A 17,717-nucleotide genomic window follows, 5' to 3' on the forward strand; every position below is an offset into this window, starting at 1 on the left:
CCGTGCAGCGCAGCAGCCAGTGGAGGGCGCTGAGAAGGGCTCGGCACAGCCCGATGCACTCCTCTGCTTTGCCATGACAGCTACCGGGAAAGGATGCACAATCTGTCTCTGCTCCAAAGGCTATGATTTGACCCATGCCTACGTGCCCGGAGCTTCTGGAGCTCCCCTACTACAGAACAGAGTCGGGGAGCCAGCACAGTCCTGGGAAGATACCTAGCCCCTTTGGCCTCCACTGGACAAAATTTCAAGGGAGCTACTCCAAACAGGGCAGAGGCATCTTGCTAAAGGAGTAAGTAGGAAAGCATGGGGATGGACAGGTGGGGAGAGGAAACGGAACCCAGAGAGGTGTTCTCAGTCTGTGTGCTAGGAGCTTCTCTTCAGCACAGAGATACTTCTTGCACACTGTGAGCCCCTCACCCCTGCCCTTACCTTAGCCGGTCACAAAACATGTCCATGATGTCCAGCAAAGCCTGGACACACAGGTCCCGGGAAAAGTCATCAAACTGTGGAGAGAACAGTGGAGATGCTACGGAATGCCCCAGGGGCCCCCAAGTGTCACACGTGAGGCAGGTGGGAGTCGGGACTCCTGCTCCCCTTTCCTCCAACTGTGGGTTTCAGACTCAGCATCCTTTCCACACTGGGAATTGGCTCTTCATAGCCTGCCCTGCCTCGCAGGGCCTCCTCCCCTCTCAGCCCGTGCTGCCCATCCAGTTGCCATGTCACAAGAACAAAGCAGGCAAGGAGGTGGGGCCTGGCCCAGAACCAGCAGATCTGTCCCCAAACCCCACCTGGCTCGTAAGTGGCTACAGTCGTACCTTACTGATAGCTGTCAGGACAGAGGAGTAGGACACCATCTGGAAGGAAGGAAGACAGACGACACTCAGACAACCTGTCTCCCACAGCTGAGAGGAACGAACGCTGATGCGTAAAGTTGCCTCAGGTCTCCTGAAACCTTCATCCTCTGGGTTCCTCAGTCATATACATTCAAGTGTTCAAAAGCCACATGTGGTAGTGGCTACTGGAGTGACCAAAACATTTCTATTGTCGTAGAAAGTACTATTAGACCATCCTGTTCCAGAGATTCCGCAGGTCATTAAGAAGTGTTACACATATACAGTGTACTCTGGATGGAAAATCTCATTTTGTATGCTGTAATGATGTACAGTGAAATTCATTTAAAATAAATAAATTTAAATTTTAAAAAAGTGTTACACGTGTGCATACATATGCACACACACATGCGGATGCATGCACACACAGCTTTTGCGTGATATAAAAGTTGCAAAATGCAGGGAACCAGCAGTTAGCGTAATGGCTATGTCGCTGGACTCCCACGTAGTCAACCGCGGTTCGTGTCCCGGACCCGGTGGCTTAAAACTCACGCCGGGCGTGTGTGCGTGCGTGCCCAAGATCCCGAGAGGAGAATGGAGGAGAAGGGATTGCGGCGTGACCATCCCCCCTGGGGGGTGATTTCTCGCTTTCTGTCTCTATGTCTCTCTCTGTCTGTCTGGCGAGCGCACGCACCCTACAGTGAAAATCTCTCCAAAAAAAAAAAAAAATGTTGCAAAATGCAAGATAAAATACATAAAGCTTTTTTTTAAAGATTATTTTTTATTTAACTTTATTTTTTTGTATTTTTTTTAATTTGAATTTGACCAGAGAGGGACAGAGTGAGAGAGAGAAAGGGAAAGTGAGAAAGCAAGCCACCAGGTCCATGACTCGAACCGTGGTTCAGCCATGTGGGAATCCAGCGCCCTTAACCACCACGCCACCTGCCAGCCCCAACATAAAGCTTTTTTTTTTAAAAAAAATGTGCTATAGGGTGGTTATGTTCTCTGGAAAGAGACAGAGACAGACAGAAAGAGAGGGAGAGAGAGAAAGTGAGAAAGGACCTGAAGGATAGCCAAGCCTCATTCGCTTCTCCTTAATTTTCCTCTCTGGAGTTTGGGCATGTATGCACACATAAGTGCCATGTTTTCCAAGCCACCAGGTCCAGGACTCAAACCATGCAGTCATTTATGTGGGATCCAGCCACCTTAACCTCCACATCACCTGCTAGCCCCAAGAAAACTTTTTTTTTATTTTAGAGGTTTTTGATATAGGGCACGTGTGCTCGCCATAAAGACAGAGAAACAGAGAGACAGAAAGCGAGAAATCACCCCCCGGGGGGGGGGATGGCCACACCTCAATCCCTTCTCTTTCATTCTCCTCTCAGGATCTTGGGCACGCACACACACGTGACCGGTGTGAGTTTAAGCCACCAGGTCCAGGACTCAAACCACAATCGACTACCTAGGAGTCCAGCAACACAGCCATTACGCCAACTGCTGGTGCCAAGAAAACTTTTTTTTTATTGTAAGACTTCTCCAAATTATAACTGGTAGACAATAAGAATCTCTAAGATGATTGAAGATAAATAAGCAATACTCATCAAATTGATATGATCGGGGAATCTTATTTAACTAGTATTACCAAAATACATTTTTTGAGAAAATCTACCTGAAAAGTAGATCCCTAAGGACAGAGATAGCATTGCATTTATATCTATTTCCTGCGTACCTAGGCCAGGCCCAGAGACATAGACCCTCAGGAGGTTTTTATTCCTTCAGTTAGGTAAATCGTTTTTAAAGAATTATTTTATTTTACTTTATTTATTTATTAATCTATTTCAATATGAAATAATCTATTTCAATATGACCAGAGAGGGACAGAGTGAGTGACAGAGTGACAGAAAGTGAGAAAGCAAGCCACCAGGTCCAGGACTCGAACTATGGTTGGCCATGTGGGAGCCCAGCACCCCCAACCACCATGCCACCTGCCGGACCCCAATTAGGTAAATTAACTTTAAGATTTTTTTAAAGAATTACTTATTATATTTATTTGATTTGTTATGATTATTTTAATTCACCAGAGATCACCAGAGAGAGGGAAAGTGAGTCACCAGGTCCAGGACTAGAACCGTGGTCAGCCATGTGGGAGTCTAATACTTTAACCACCCTGCCACTTGCTGGCCCCCAGTTAGCTAAATTCTTTTTATTATTATTATCATTTATACATTCAATCGTTATACATCAGTTTGTAAAGAGATTTTACCCAACATGATGTTAAATTCTAACTAGACGTATTCTGAAAAAAATGTAACTTGAAATGAATGTCTGCTAGTAAAAGCTATTCATCCACCATCAACATCAGGGATCTAGTGCACAGATGGTGACACAGTGGTAAAACAGCTGAACCCACATGGAAAGGTCCTGAGTAGCCTGGGATCTATCTCCCTGCGTATATCAGATGCCTGACCATATGCCTGTGATCTGGGTTAGCTGAGAATGGGATGGATCGTGGCATGAAGACGCTGATTTTTGTTTTCTTTTGTTTTAAAGAATTATTTAATTCCATTTTATTTATTTATTTATTTATTTATTTATTTATTTATTTATTTATTTATTTATTTATTTATTTATTTATTTATTTATTTATTTATTTATTTATTTATTTATTTATTTATTTATTTATTTATTTATTTATTTATTTATTTATTTATTTATTTATTTATTTATTTATTTATTTATTTATTTATTTATTTATTTAATTATTATTATTATTATTTTATTTGACCAGACAGAGAGAAAGAGAACGGGAAAACGAGAAAACAAGCTGCCAGGTCCCAGACTCCAACTGCAGTCAGTGAAGTGGGAATCCAGCATCTTTTTTTTTTAATTTAACTTTATTATTATATCATTATTATTTTCCAATTTGATCAGAGAGACACAGAGAAAGAGAGAGGAAGTGAGAAAGCAAGCCACCACCTCTGAGACTTGAACTGTGGTCGGCCATGTGGGAGTCCAGCGCCTTTAACCACCATGTCACCTGCCAGTTGTGGTGAGGGGGAGGGTTGTTTTTAATTTGCCAGAGAACACATGTGTTTTCCAGACAGAAAGACAGAGAAAGGAAGGGAATGAGAGAAAGCATCTCCCCCAAAGGAGCCTGGTCTTGCTATAATCCCTTTTCCACTTCTCCACTCTGTCAGGATTTAGGACATGCACACACATATACCCAGCATGTTTTTCAAGCCTCCAGAGGCAAGATTCTAATCTCACATTCAGTCATGTGGGATGCTCCCTTAACCACCAGGCCATGGAGTTGGCCTGGAGGACCCTGTTGAAAGTGACTGTCTCTCTCTCTTTCTCATGGAAGAAATAAATTTAAAAAAATAAAATAAAAAATAAAAAAGATTAGGGATCTAGTTCAAAAGAAATAATTTGGGGCCAACAGATGGTATAGTGGTTACAGTGCTGGACTCCCACATGGCTCACCACTGTTCGAGTCTCAGACCTGGTGGCTTTGAAATTCATACTGGGTACGTGTGCGCTGTGCCCAAGATCCTAGGAAGTCAAATCGAAGCAGAAGAGACTGTGGTGTGGCCATTACCTTTCGGGGGGTGATTTCATACTTTCCCTCTCACTGTCTCTGTCTTTCTCTCTGGTGAGTGCATGCACCTTGAGGCAAAAAACATTTTTTAAAGATTTATTTATTTAATTCCATTTGTTTTTTTTTAAAGAATTATTTTATTTAACTTTATTTATTTATTTATTTTGATAGAGAGGGACAGAATGAGAAAGAGAGAGGGAAAGTGAGAAAGCAAGCCACCAGGTCTGGGACTCAAATTGTAGTCAGTCATGTAGGAGTCCAGTGCACTTAACCACCATACCATCTGCTGGCCTCGTTATTATTATTTTGTAATTTGACCAGAGGGAGAGAAAGGAAAAGCGAGAAAGCAAGCTGCCAGACCCAGGATTCAAACCGTGGTCAGCCATGTGGGAATCCAGTGCCCTTATCCACTACACCATCTGCCAGCCCCCATGGCAAAAATCTTTAAAAGAAAAATTAAAAAGAAAGAATTTGTTCCAAATAAATTAAATCCTATGGAAAATCTTTAAGTTGTTTTATTTATTTTTTTAAGAGTTAATGGGGGGAATAGCAGGTGGCATGATGGTTAAGGCACTGGACACTCCCACATGGCCAACCATAGTTCGAGTCCCAGACCTGGCAGCTTGCTTTCTTACTTTCCCTCTCTCTCTGTCTCTCTCTGGTAAAATTAAAAATAAATGAATGAATGAGTAAACTTTAATAAATAATTTTAAAAGACCTATTAAAAAAAAGAAAAGAATTAATGGGGACAGCACATGGTACGGTGGTTAAAGCACTGGACTCCCACATGGCCAACTGTGGTTTGAGTTCCAGGTCTGGTGGCTTGTTTTCTCTCTCTCTGGTCAAATTGAAGAATAACAATAATAAATTAAATTAAATAATAACTCTTTTAAAAATATATTAAAAAATAAAATAAAACAATTATTTACTCAGAACCAGCAGATGGCATAATGGTTATGTCACTGGACTTCCACATAGTTGACCAGTTTGAGTCCTGGATCTGGTGGCTTAAAACTCATTCTAGGCGTATGTGCATGCGTGCCCAAGATCCTAAAAGAAGAATGGAAGAGAAGGGACTATAGCGAGGCCATCACTCTTGGAGGATGATTTCACGCTTTGTGTCTCTCTGTGTAGCTCCAGTGAATGCACACACTTTATAGCAAAAATCTCTCTTAAAAAAAAAAAAAAAACTATTAAAAAAATAAAGAAAAAATAATTATTTATTGGCTTGAGAAGATGGTGTAATGGTTACATCACTGGACTCCCACATAATTAACTGCAGTTCGAGTCCCAGACTCAATGGCTTAAAACAGGCTGGTTGCATGTGCATGCATGCCCAAAATCCCAAGAAGAGAATGTAGGAGAAGGGACAGCCTGGCCATACCCTCTAGGGGGTGATTTCTCACTCTCTGTCTCTGTCTTTCCAAAGAGCGCATATGTCCTATAGCAAAAACCTCTTTAGAAAGAAGTATTATTTAACTTTATTATTATTATTATTATTTATTTGCTATAGAGCACATGTGCTCACTGGAGAGAAAAAAGGAGAAAGAGAAAATGAGAAAGCAAGCCACCAGGGCCGGGACTTGAACCATGGTCAGCCATGTGGGAGTCCAGGATCTTAACTGCCATGCCACCTATTGGCCTCAAGTTGCCATATTTATTGAAAAATAGTTACATTGGGGCCAGCAGGTGACATGATAGTTAAGACCACCTCTGTCTCTCTCCAGTGAATTAAAATAATAATAATAATAATAATAAACATTTAATTTTAAATTATTTTAAAAAATAGTTACATTGGGACCAGCAGATGGTATAATGGTTACATAGTTGACTGCAGTTTGAGTCTCCTGGGACTGGCATCTTAAAACTCACGCTGGGCGCATGTGCGTGCATGCCCAAGATCCTGAGAAGATAATGGAGAAGGGACTGCGGCATGGTCATCCCCCCGGGTGTTGATTTCTTGCTTTCTGTCTCTCTGTCTCTCTCTGTCCCTCTGGTGAGCACACATGACGTAGAGCAAAAATCTCTCTTAAATAAAAAAAGTTACAGGGCTGGCAGGTGGCATAGTGGTTAAGGGCACTGGACTCCCAAATGGCCGACCCTGGTTGGAGTCCCAGATCTGGAGGCTTCCTTTTTCACTTTCCCTCTCTCTATCTCTCTCTCACTCTGTCCCACTCTGGGCAAATTAAAATAAACAATAAAGTTAAATAATTATTTTTAAAAAGTTACATTATAGTGATAAAATATAAATACTTAAGAAAATAATTACGATTGTATATTCAAAATCAGTGGCATAATATAGCAAAATAAGAAAACAAAATTCAACGACCACTAGCAATAACCATCCCTGTTGCGGGCTGTCTCTGCTTGAGGCGTAGAAATCTCCAACAATTGAAGAAGTCGGCCTCGATGACCCAAGTGTAGTGGATTTTCCTTCCACGTGTAAATTCTCCATCACCTGAGGACACTGTGCTCTTTTCAGATATTTCTTCAACTAGCATTTTTGGATGAGCAGGGGCGAAGCCCAGAGAGGGCTTAAACACAGTGCACGTTCAGAACCACCATCAGCGAAACAGTCTGTGAAACCATGGCCCTTGTCTGACAGTGATCAGAAAGTTGGGATCATGCCTGGGTAGGATGACCGTAACGTTCCAGGGGAGTGTTTATTTATTTATAACTGATGTCCCCATAGCAAGAGCTTGGCAAAAAACTGAACTTTGCTAGATACCAACCTGTAGGGGGAGCTGGGCGTTCCCACTAAATACTGACCCCAGACGACCAGGAGAAAAACTCCCAATTCTGTATGTTCTTGGGGATACTTGATTCTAAATGAATTTATGGTCTTCAAATTCTGAATTCTGTTCAGCAAATTTTTCCTAACTGTATTAAAAGCATTCCTATTCCAGAGACCTAAAAATACTCTCCCTGTGGTGAACTGTTCAGCGCAGCAGGATTTTACCTATTATAGTCTTCATAATTCTATCAACATAGAAGCTCTGAACCACCAGAAGCCCTCAAGGCTAAGGAGCGTCCGCTGGCCACTGCACACGTGGCCAGCCCAGTGTGACCCTGCAGCTGCTCTCTAATCCTCCGAGCTCTTCTTCATATTCAACACCCCAACTACGGCTAAGTGCCCTCTACAAGCACAACGCTGGGCCAAAGAGCCTCTTGACTCTGCAAAAATAAATTACTCATTTTGCATAGCACTTGACAGGTCACAGAGGTCTTTAACATACATTTATTTTTCTCTCACTGTTACTTTAGCCTCTTTCTCCTTCTTGCCTTCCCCATCCGTGTTTACACATCTCAAGATCCTTCTATTTTTAAAAGGGCTTCCCGCAGACCCCACATTTCCATCTAACCACCACCCTCTCTGCTCTTCAGACAGAAGCGATCTTTACACTCACTGTCTCTACCCTCTAGCTTCCATTCCCCTTCAGCCTACTCCAATCATGGCTGTCCTGACCAATTCCTGAAGCTCCTCATTAAGGTCATCAACACACCCTTGATGTTAAACCCAACAGCTATATCTCTGTACAGCTCTTACCCCACTTCTCAGCAGCTTTGACACCACAAAACATTCCCTTATCCTTCAATCCTCTTTCTTTGGCTTTTCTCTTTCTTTTTTTAAGTTTCTTTCTTCTATGAGAGTGAAAGACATGAAGACAAGGACAAGCACCATAAATAGGGTCTGACGCCACAGTCCTCTCCCTCATCGCTCTCACAGGCACATGCACCCGGCATATACGGTCAACCAGGGAATAGAACCCTTGGTTATCCACAGGATCTAGCTTTGCTCTGAGTAGTGTATTACCACTGTACTACTGAGCTGGTCCCTTGGCTTTTTACTTTCTTTTTTCTTTTACTTTCTTTCTTTTTCACACCAGAAAGCATATGCACACTCATCTATGAGAAAGGCAAGCACAACTGCACTGAGCACATGTTCATGCCCCCAAAAGGACTTGGTCATGCCCCCAAAAGGACCTGGTCATGCCACAATCTTTTTTGTTTTGGTTTGGTTTGTTGTTATTGTTTTGTTTTTGTTTTTTGCTATAGTGTGTACACACTCATCAGAGACAGAGATAGAGTGCAAAAGTGAGAAATCATTGCCCAGAGGGGGTGGCCATGCTGCAATCCCTTCTCCATTCTCTTGGAACTTTTGAGCACACACGTACATGCACCCAGTGTGATTTTTTTTTTTTTTTGGAGAGGTTTTTGCTATAGGGTGCATGCGTTAGCCAGAAAGACAGAGAAAGACAGAGAGACAGAAAGCGAGAAATCACCCCCTGGGGGGGATGGCCACGCCTCAATCCCGTCTCCTCCATTCTCCTCGGGATTTTGGACACGCACGCACAAATGCCTGGCGTGAGTTTAAGCCACCGGGTCCAGGACGAACCGCAGTCTACGAACCGCAGTCTACTACATGGGAGTCCAGCAACAGCCATTACACTAACTGATGGTCCCCCCAGTGTGACTTTTTTTTTTTTTTTGAGAGATTTTTGCTGTAGGGCGCGTGCGCTCGCCAGACAGACAGAGACATAGAGACAGAAAGCGAGAAATCACCCCCCAGGGGGGATGGTCACGCCACAATCCCTTCTCCTCCATTCTCCTCTCAGGATCTTGGGCACGCAAGCACACGCGCCCGGCGTGAGTTTTAAGCCACCAGGTCCGGGACACGAACCGCGGTCGACTACGTGGGAGTCCAGCGACATAGCCATTACGCTAACTGCTGATTCCCCCCCTGCCAGTGTGACTTTTAAGCCATCAGGTCCAAGACTTCAATGGTATAGTCAGCCCTGTGGGATCCTTAACCTTAACGTCCACACTGCTGGCTGGCCATGCCACAATCTTTTTCCTTTAGGCACACACATGTGCCTGGCATGTTTTCCAAGTCATGAGGGGAGCCAGGACTTGAACCCTGGTCAGTAATGTGGGATCTGGCTTCCTCTGAGCAGTGCTTTAATCACTGTACCATGAACCTGGCTGCCTTGGCTTGTCCAGATTCTACCTTCTTCTGCATTTCTTCTCTTTTCTCTGGCCCCTTCTCATCAGACTCCCATGAGAAATTCTTTTCCTACACACATTCCTTAAATGGGATTGGTTCCTGAGAAATTGGGGTGGGGTCACTTCTGTGCTCAACCACCACTCTCTCTAGGTGATGTCATTCATGCCTGCAGATCACTACCTACAGCTGATTGGCTGCAGACTTCTAAACCACTAGCTGCAGACTCCACCGTCAGCTGTCCTCCAGGATTCCAGGACATACAGCTTTAACTGCCTAGCAGCATCCTCTCTGATAGCCCACACAGGCACCTTAGATTTAACGAGGCCAGAATCAAGCATGCCAAGCTTGCACACATCCCAACCCTGATGCCAGGCCTACTTTGGTTCTGCTATCGCCTCACGATCCCATCAGCCATCCAGTGTCCAAATCAGAAATCCAGGCATTATCCTGACTTCTTCCCCTCTCTCTCCCCTCATTCAATTAATCACCAAAACCTCTCAATGTCACTTCTGACATTGTTTTGAATTCATTTTTTCCCTGCTGCTATTAACCAAGCTTATGCTAGTATCAACTCTCTATTACTGCAATAGCCTAAATTAGGGTTAGAAAACCGTAGCTTGCAAGCTAAATCTGGCTCATTACTTTTTCTGTTATTAAAGTTTTATTAGAACACAGCTATGCCCATTTATTTGTGTATCATCTATATTTGCTTTTGCTTTGAACGGTGGTAAGAAGCAATCCTATGGCTGACAAAGCTGAAAATATTCATTAACCGGTCCTTTACAGGAAAAATATGCCAGACTGAACGGCATCTCTGCCCTCCTCATCTTACCTCCTCCCCCAATTCATTCTTCAAACTATAACCAGAGTGATCTTTATAAAATTAATCCACAAATCCCCCAAATTAATCTACAAAGTCAAGAAAATCTCAATTAAAAACAATAGGCTTGGGACCAACAGGTAGCATGGTGGTTAAGACGCTAGATATTCCCACATGGCTGACCGCAGTTCAAGTCCCATACCTGGCATCTTGCTTTATCTTTTTCTCTGTGTCTAGTCAAATTGAAAGAAAGAAAGGAAGGAAGGAAGGAAGGAAGGAAGGAAGGAAGGAAGGAAGGAAGGAAGAAAGAAAGAAAGAAAGAAAGAAAGAAAGAAAGAATAAAATTAAATAAAATAATTAAAAAAAAAAAAAACAGGGACCAGTACATGGTGTGGTAGTTGAGGCGTTGGACACTCCCACAGAGCCGCTGACAGTTCAAGTCCTGGACCTGGTGGCTTGCTTTCTCACCTTCCCTCTCTCTCTCTCTGTTCTCTCTGGTCAAATTAAAATAAGTGAATGAATAAATAACATTAAATAATTCTTAGAGCCAGCAGATGGCATGGTGGGTAAAGCACTGGACCACATGGCCAACCATGGTTTGAGTCCCAGACCTGGCAGCTTGCTTTCTCACTTTCTCTCTCTTTCTCTGAATTAAAAAAGAGTAACAATAAAAATTTAGATAAAAAATAATTCTTTAAAATGAAAAAAAAAAAAAAAAAGGCCTTTGGGGCAAATGTTGTGGTGGTTTGGGCGCTAAACCTCCAAACGGCCTAGACTCCCACATGGCTTACTGCAATTCAAGTCCTGAACATGGCTTGCTTTCTCACTTTCCCTCTCTGTCTCTATTTCTCTCTGGTGAGCATATGTGCCCTATAGCAAAACGTAAAAATAATAATAAAATACTCTTTTTTTTAAAGGCTTTTTTAGAAGCTAGCAGGTGTCATGATTAAGATGCTGCACTCCCACATGGCCAACTGTGGCTAGAGTCCTAGGCCTGGGGGGCTTGTTTCTCCGTCTCTCTCTCTCTCTGGTGATAAAGCAATTAGGAAGAAAATAATAATAGTAGTAGTAGTAGTAATAATAAATAAAATTAAATACATAACTCTAAAACAAAACAAAACAAAAAAGGAACTATACAGGATTTTTTTTTTTTGCAGAGGTTTTTGCTATAGGGCACATGCACTCGCCAGAAAGACAGAGACAGAGAGACAGAAAGTGAGAAATCACCCCCCAGGAGGGATGGCCATGCTGCAATCCTTTCTCCTCCATTCTCCTCTCAGTATCGGGCACACAAGCACACGCGCCCGGCATGAGTTTAAATCACAAGGTCCGGGATTCGAACTGCGGTCAACTACATGGGAGTTCAGCGACTCCAATTGCTGGTTTCAGTATATAGGATTTTTTTTAATTGCTAGAGGTGCATGCACTCACCAGAGAAAGAAAAAGGCAGCCCTATGCTCTAGTGGTTAAGAGAGCTGGATCCCACATAGCCAACTACGAGACTCCTGGGGCCAGCAGCTTGAAAAATACCAGAGGTGCATGCATGTGCATGCCCAACATCCCAACAGAATGCAGACATGGAGAAGGTGTTGTGGCAGGACCACGCCTCTTGGAGGGTGGTTTCTCTCTCTTCCTCTGTCTCTCTCTCTGACAAGCACAGGCACATTCTGGCAAGTTAAAAAAATACAGTAAAGTACTAGTGTAAGAAAAGACAAATATATCAATTAAATAATGAAATATACTAGAGTGTCAAGAGAATGTAAGATCTGACAAAGAATGGCCTAGTCAAAAATATAGCTGAGGGACCAGCAGATAGTGTAATGGTTATGTCACCGAACTCCCACATGGCCAACCGTGGTTCGAGTCTTAGACTCAGTGGCTTGAAACTCATGCTAAGCACATGTGTGCATGTACCCAAAATCTTGAGAGGAGAATGGAGGAACAGGAATTGTGGTGTGGCCATCCTCCCTAGGGAGTAATTTCTCACTTTCCATCTCTCTGTCTCGGGCAAATGCATGCACCCTATAGCAAAAATCTCTCTCAAAAAAAAAAGGTGGGGCGGCTGGGGGGAGGATGGCAGGTGGCATGGTGGTTAAGAACGCTGGACTCCCACATGGCCATCCACGGTTTGAGTCCCAGAATTGGCGACTTGTTTTCTCATGCTCCTTCTCTCTCTCTCTCTCTCTCTCTCTCTCTCTCTCTCTCTCTCTCTGTTTCTCTCTCTCTTGTATGCATATGTACCTCCTGCCCATTTACACAGTAAATAGGGGACCAGTGAGAGGCATGCTCTTTAAGGCACTGGACATTCCCATATAGCCGACCACAGTTCAAGTCCTAGACCTGGTGGCTTGCTTTCTCACTTTCCCTCTCTCTTTCTCTCTCTATGTATCTTTCTCTGGTCAAGTTAAAAATAAATGAATGAATAAATAAAGTTACATAAATAATTCTTTAAAAAACAAATAAAAATGAAAAATAAGTAAATAAAGTTAAATATAATTTTTTTTTTTAAAAAAAAGAAAGGTAGTTGATTCCAACTGTCCATTGAAAGAATAACTAAATAAATTGGATCCCTTCCTCACACTATATTTTTTTTCTTAAGAGAGATTTTTGCTATAGGACACATGTACTCACTGGAGAGACAGAGAGAGAGAGAAAGTGAGAATCCACTCCCCAAAGGGGATGGCCATGCTGCAATCCCTTCTCCTCCATTCTCTCAGGATTTGGGGCACACATATGCACCCAGCATGAGTTTTAAGCTGCTGGGTCCAGGACTTGAACCACAGTCAACTACATGGGAGTCCAGTGACGAAACCCTTACACCATCTGCTGGTCCCTTATAATGCATTTTAAATGAATTAAACAAAATAAATATAGAAACTGGGAACCAGCAGTTAGCATAATGGCTATGTTGCTGGACTCTCACATAGTTGACCGCGGTTTGCATCCCGGACCCGGTGGCTTAAAACTCACGCCGGGCGCATGTGCGTGCGTGCCCAAGATCCCGAGGAGAATGGAGAAGGCGTGACCATCCCCCCTGGGGGGTGATTTCTCGCTTTCTGTCTCTATGTCTCTCTCTGTCTGCCTGGCGGGCGTACGCATCCTATAGTGAAAATCTCTCCAAAAAAAAAAGAAACTAAAGTTAAGTGTAAACAGGAATTAGAAAATATATTTAGATCCATGGAATAGGAAAGTCCTTAAGCAAGTCAAAGCCAATAGAAGAAAAGAAAGATAAAAGAGAGAAGAACATTGAAAATGTCCATACTCAGAAAGACATTTGCATAGCCATATTTATTAAAATATTATTCACAATTGCTAAGACATGGAATCAATCTAAGGGTTCAAAAACTGACTAAGTTGAAAAACTGTGGCACATATATACTATAGAATATTACTTAACTATAAGAAACAATGAGACCAGGCCAGCAGGTGGCATGGTAGTTAAGGCACTGGACTCCGCGGGTGACTATGATTTGAATTCCAGACCTGGCGGCTTGCTTTCTCTCTACCCCACCTCTCTATTTCTGGTAAGTGCATATACCAAATTAAAAAATAATAAATAAAATTAATCTTTAAAAGAAAAAATAGAAACAATGAGACCCTATTGCTTGATTCAAAAATAGATGAATAGAGAAGACTTAATGTTGAACAAAGCAAGCCAGACTTTGAAAGATACACATTGTACATCCCCTCTTAATATACACTGAATGTCTGCGGTCTATGGCAGAAATGGAAAGATCTGAAGAGATGACAGTAGAGAGGATAAATGTAAAAACCACAGTCTGTATAAGATGGGAGTAGATGGGAACCAGCAGCTAGCGTAATGGCTATGTCACTGGACTCCCACGTAGTCGACCGCGGTTCGTGTCCCGGACCCGGTGGCTTGGAACTCACGCCGGGCACGTGTGCGTGCGTGCCCAAGATCCCAAGAGGAGAATGGAGGAGAAGGGATTGCGGCGTGACCATCCCCTCTGGGGGGTGACTTCTCGCTTTCTGTCTCTATGTCTCTCTCTGTCTGGCAAGCGCATGTGCCCTATAGCGAAAACCTCTCAAAAAAAAAAGATGGGAGTAGATAGCAGAGAGTGGGTGGTAGAGGGTGACTGCAAGGTGAAAAAAGAAATATTTAACAGACAAAAGTAAAGTCCTCTATTTTAAAAAAATAATATATTGTATACATCATGATGGAAACTTTAAGGATTACAAAACAGATTATATAAAAAGACACTAGGACAGCTCCTTAGTGTGGCGGTTAAACACTGTGCAGAGGAAGCCAGATCCCACGTGGCCAACAGACTTTGAGTTCTGGCCCCAGAAGTTTGAAAAACACACAAGGTAAAAGGACTGTGCCTAAGATAGAGAACTGGTGAAAAAGGACTGCAATGTGACTAGGTCCTATTGGGGGTGGGGAGGGAGGTTACATTCACTCTCCCTCTTTATCTGACATTTTAAAAAGAAAATTCTTATTTTTTTTTTGAGAGATTTTTGCTACAGGGCGCGTGCGCTCGCCAGACAGACAGAGAGAGACAGAGACAGAAAGCGAGAAATCACGCCCCAGGGGGGATGGTCACGCCACAATCCCTTCTCCTCCATTCTCCTCTCAGGATCTTGGGCACGCACATACACGCGCCAGGCGTGAGTCTTAAGCCACCGGGTCCGGGATGCGGACCGCGGTCGACAGTTAGCCATTACGCTAACTGCTGGTTCCCAAAAGAAAATTCTTTTTCAAAAAGTTAAAAGATCAGCTAGCAGGTGATATGGTGGTTAAGTCACTGGACTCCCACATGGCCAACCATGGTTCGAGTTACAGACCTGGTGGCTTGAAAATCATGCCAGATGCATGTGTGTGTGTGTGCCCCCAATCCTGGGAGAATGGAGGAGAAGGGATTGTAGTGTGATCATCCCCCACTGTAGGTGATTTCTCACTTTCTCTCTGTCTCTCTCCAGCAAGTGCATGCACACTATGGCAAAAAAAAAAAAGTTAAAAGAGGGGTCAGCCAGCATGTAGTGGTTAAGGCAGCTGGATCCCACATGGCCAACTATGCAGTTAAGAGTCCCAGACTTGGAGCCTTGAAAAACATGCTGGGTGCTTATGTGTGCATGCCCCAAATCCTGAAAGAAAGGAGAAATAAAGAGACTGCAGTGTGACCATGCCTCATGGTGGGGAAGTGCTTTCTATCTACTCGCTCCCCTCTCTCTAGTGAGTGCATGTACCTTCTAGCAAATTTTTAAAAAGAAAAAGAGATATTTAGAAATCAATAAGATTCTTTTTGAGATGATGAAAATGTTCTAAATCAATTACAGTGATATTTGTATAACTCTGTGACTATACTAAGACTCAATGAATTGTATACTCTAAATGGGTAAGTTAGTTGTATGGTATGTGAGTAATTTCTCAATAAAACTGTTACTAAAAAAATCAATAAGAAAAGGGAACCAGCAGTTGGCGTAATGGCTATGTCGCTGGACTCCCATGTAGTCGACCACGGTTTGAGTCCCGGACCCGGTGGCTTGGAACTCATGCCGGGCGCGTGTGCGTGTGTGCCCGAGATCCCGAGAGAATGGAGGAGAAGGGATTGCGGCGTGACCATCCCCTCTGGGGGGTGATTTCTTGCTTTCTGTCTCTATGTCTCTCTCTGTCTGTCTGGCGAGCGCACGCGCCCTATAGCGAAAACCTCTCAAAAAAAAAAAAAAATCTATAAGAAAACAAACAGATGGGACCAGCAGTTAGCGTGATGGCTATGTCACCGGACTCCCGTGTAGTCTACCGTGGCCTGGACCTGGCAGTTTAAACTCACACTGGGCGCGTGTGCGTACGTGCCCAAGATCCGAGAGAAGAATGGAGAAGGGATTGCGGCGTGGCCATCCCCCCTGGGGGGTGATTTCTCGCTTTCTGTTTCTCTGTCTCTTTCTGTCTTTCTGGCAAGTGCACATGCGCTATAGCAAAAACCTCTCCCAAAAAGAAAAAAAAGAAAAGAAAAAGAAAACAAACAGAAAAGCAAGCAAATTATATAGATAAGTAATTCACAGAAATATCTAGGTAAAGTAAGTAAAAATGAAAAAATTATGCTCAATATCACAATTATAGAAATATATACTTTACTATGGTATAATTTTTTCTTTCTGGAGAAAACATTTTAGAAATTTCTGCCACAGGGCACATGCACTCACCAGAAAGACATACGAACAGAAAGCAATAAATCATCCCCCGGGAGGGATGGCCACACTGCAATCCTTTCTCCTCTGTCCTCCTCTAGGGATTTTGGGCATGCATATACACGCTCCCATTGTGAGTTTTAAGCCACCAGGTCCACGACTTGAACTGCAGTCGACTACATAGGAGCCCAGCAATGTAACCATTATGCCATCTGGTGGTCCCACAGAGAAAACATTTTAGAAGATTTTATCTAGCATTGGCAACGGTGCAGGGGAATGCCAGCAAACAGTAGTGAGTGGATATAAACTAATACAGTCCTTTTGGGAGGACACTTTGCAGGTTTAACAATAGGAGTATTCTTCAAATCAGCCATTCCATGTATAGGTATCTATCCTAGAGAAATATCCCTAGACATCCAGATAGCTAGGTAAATGAACGTTTAGAACAGGATTCCACATAGTCGACCATGGTTCAAGTCCTGGGCCTGGCAGCTTAAAACTCGGGCCAGGCTCATGTGCGTACATGCCCAAAATCCCAAGAGGAGAATGGAGAAGGGACTGTGGCATGACCAACCCCCCTGGGGGATGATTTCTCTCTTTCTGTCTCTCTGTCTTTGTCTCCTCAGCGACCGCATACACCCTTATAGCAAAAATCTCTAAGAAAAACAAATAAATAAAATTAAAAAAAAAAAAAAGAGTAAGGTAAATAAGTATGTGCTAACATTGAAAGCATACATAATGCCAAAAAGGAAAAAGAAAAGTACAAGAATGTGTCAAGGGCCAGCCAGCGGCATGGTGGTGAGAGCAACTAGATCCTACATGGCCAACTGCACAATTCAAGTCCCAAACCAGTGGGTTTGAGAAACACACCAGGCATGTGTGTACATGTACTCAAACCCTGGAAGAAGAAATGGAGAAGATGGGGTTGCAGTGTGACCATTTCTCATGGAGAGTGTTTTCTCACTTCCCTTCTCTCTCTCTTTCCCCCCTCAGTGAGTGCATGCACCCTCTAGCAAATTAAAATAATAATAATAATAGTACTAGGGGTGGTTAGGGGCACTGGACTCGCACATGGCAGACCATGGCTTGAGTCCTGGACCTAGCGGCTTGCTTTCTCACTTTCCTCTCTCTCGCTCTGTCCCTCTCTGGTCAAATTACATAAATAAATAGAGCTAAATAAAGAATTTAAAAATAATAATAATAGGGGACCAGCAGGTGGCGTGATAAGGTGCTGGACACTCCCACATGGCTGACTATGGTTCAAGTCCTGAACCTGGTGGCTTGCTTTCTCTCTCTTTCTCTCTCTCTCTCTCT

The 17,717-nt window shown here is 43.1% G+C and overlaps 1 protein-coding gene across 1 annotated transcript in view; it reads right to left on the bottom strand.

Annotated features, from left to right (window-relative positions):
• Positions 1 to 17,717, bottom strand: part of MED24 (mediator complex subunit 24) — a gene marked incomplete in the record, with an annotated part of 45,568 nt that overhangs the window by 19,161 nt on the left and 8,690 nt on the right. Inside the window, 3 exon segments of the mRNA XM_027774762.1 lie at positions 1 to 80; positions 430 to 503; positions 816 to 854. Coding sequence (XP_027630563.1) covers positions 1 to 80; positions 430 to 503; positions 816 to 854 — 193 coding nt within the window.

The sequence above is a fragment of the Tupaia chinensis genome, unplaced genomic scaffold (assembly GCF_000334495.1).
Source record: "Tupaia chinensis unplaced genomic scaffold, TupChi_1.0 Scaffold000477_1, whole genome shotgun sequence".
Classification (NCBI taxonomy): Eukaryota; Metazoa; Chordata; class Mammalia; order Scandentia; family Tupaiidae; genus Tupaia; species Tupaia belangeri.